This window comes from Colobus angolensis, unplaced genomic scaffold (genome assembly GCF_000951035.1).
Source record: "Colobus angolensis palliatus isolate OR3802 unplaced genomic scaffold, Cang.pa_1.0 Scaffold1, whole genome shotgun sequence".
In the NCBI taxonomy this organism is placed as follows: domain Eukaryota; kingdom Metazoa; phylum Chordata; class Mammalia; order Primates; family Cercopithecidae; genus Colobus; species Colobus angolensis.
Genome location: NW_012110918.1, coordinates 8995814 through 8998029, shown reverse-complemented (window position 1 = coordinate 8998029; position 2216 = coordinate 8995814). Strand labels below are relative to the sequence as shown.

At 56.2% G+C, this 2216-nt stretch overlaps 1 protein-coding gene across 1 annotated transcript in view; it reads left to right on the top strand.

The window, feature by feature from the left end:
- The window catches only part of SDK2 (sidekick cell adhesion molecule 2), a 122259-nt gene that overhangs the window by 87461 nt on the left and 32582 nt on the right, over window positions 1-2216 (top strand). The window contains exon 34 of the mRNA XM_011936630.1: window positions 1345-1506. Coding sequence (XP_011792020.1) covers window positions 1345-1506 — 162 coding nt within the window. The remainder of the gene's footprint in view (window positions 1-1344; window positions 1507-2216) is intronic.

The following is a 2216-nucleotide window of genomic DNA, read 5'->3' as shown; positions in this document are numbered from 1 at the left end:
CTTGAACCCAGGAGGTGGAGGTTGCAGTGAGCTGAGATCACGCCATTGCACTCCAGCCTGGGCAACAAGAGTGAAAATCCACCTCAAAATAATGATATTAATAATGCACTTAGTCAATAAATAGGTCAGGCACCTACATGCTCTGTTATTTTACTTAAAGTTCATAACATCCCTGCTAAGATGCTGTGGACACCCTCACTCGGCAGAACAGACTGAAGCCAGGTTAAAGGACATGCCAGGGCCAGCGCCATCACTGGGTCTGAGCCCAGCCTCCTGGTCGCAAGGCCTGTCTCTCACTGGTGACTGGTGTGCTTGAGGGACATGGGAAATGACGCTAGTCCCAGCTTCCAGGGAGGCTGGCAGTCAGGAGTGTTTGGATTCGTGAAGCACAGAGCAAATCCCCACCTCCTGAAAGCTGGCCCAAGCCTCCCCTCTAGTTGCTGTGATTTGGGGTACTGGGGCATCCTCACTTTTGCCCTGAAAAGCTTGGTGGACTGGGCACAGTGGTTCATGCCTATAATCCCAGCCCTTTGAGAGGCCAAGATGGGAGGATCACTTGAGGCCAAGAGTTCGGGACCAGCCTGGGCAACATAATGAGACCCTGTCTCTACAAAAATTTAAAAATTAGCCGGGCATGATGGTACACGCCTTTAGTCTCAGCTACTTGGAAGGCTGAAAGTGGGAGAATGGCTTAAACCCAGGAGGTCAAGGCTACAGTGAATCATGATTGTGCCTGAGCAACAGAGCAAGACCTTGTCTTTAAAAAAAAAAAATCGTGGCAGATATAGGTGATGGAGGGCCATATGAGCTCCTGGCTGAACCCCAGAGGTGGAGCTGGAGCGGGGCTCAGGTGGAGGACCTGGTCAAAAGTGCGTCCCCCCAACTCTGGGCTTTTGGTATTTTTATGGAAACACTTCCTGAAAAAAATGTATGATTCTAGTCCCATGGGATGCTGCATAAGGGAATAAAAATGGAGGTGGAATGTGTTTGGGCTGCAGAGGTTACATTAAACAGGATGGCGAGTGTTCTCTTTTCTTTAGATGCTGATGGACCCCGTGGCTACTCAGTAGACACAGATAGTAGTAGCTTTTCTCAAACTGACTGAACCATGGAGCCCTTCTCCCTGAGAACAGCAGGCAGGACCGTGCTCTGAGAAACACAGCATGGGCAATGTGGCTGTATGGGCTGGGGGAGCATTTCAGCCTAACCTCAAGGAGTGAGGCCCCTGCCCAGGGTCCCGGGGCCCAGGCCACAGCCGCTTCTCCTTCCCCGTGGCCTCCGGTGCCCTCAGGGGGCCCTGCGCCTGGTGGCCTCTGCAGTCCCCACTTGTTGTGCCTCCCCCAGGCGTCAGCAAGATCGTGACAGTGGACGTGAAGGGGAACAGCCCCCTGTGGCTGAAGGTGAAGGACCTGGCGGAGGGGGTGACCTACAGGTTCCGCATCAGAGCCAAGACCTTCACCTACGGGCCGGAGATCGAAGCTAACGTCACCACAGGCCCCGGAGAAGGTAGGAGAGCAATGGGCCAGGCGTGTCCTCCACACAGCGGTTCAGCCCCCTCAGTCGGAAGGGGCCCCTGGTGTCAAGAGCTATGCTGGACCCTGGCAACAGAGTGGAGGACAGAGCTCACGCTTTCCCCTGGTGCCCAGTGACCACGCCCTCCGCTCCCTCCTCCTGGATTCCGCACTTTGATTAATGGCATCAGTGTCCTTGGGTTCCTCAAGCCACAAACCCTGAAGCAGCGCCCCCTCCTCTCCCACTTAGGCCCAGTGCACAGGACTGGCCCCCGTCCCCTTCCGCTTAGGCCCAGCCCACAGGCCTGGCCTGGCCCCTGCGCCTGCTCCGTTTTTTCTCTCCCCGCTAATTGCGCGGCCTCCTTCACTTCCGTCCTGGAAGGATGCAGCCTGGCAGGTGCCCCTGCCTTTCACCCTGCCAGAGCCATCTTCCCACGCCGCTGAACCACCCCTACCCTCCAGGCAGCGGTTCTCAGAGCAGGGCACACTAAAACGCACATTCCCAGGGTGGATGCTTGGATGGGTTGATTTCCTGGGGCTGAGGTGGCACCTGGCAATCTGCACTTACACAAAAGCCCCTGGAGGCTGTGACAAAGTGGCACCTTGAGAAACACCGGATGGAGCAGGTCACCTATTCACAGCCAGGGCCCTGCCTCCCCCACCTCACCACCCACCCCCTCCGCAGAATGCCCTTTGGTGTGTAAC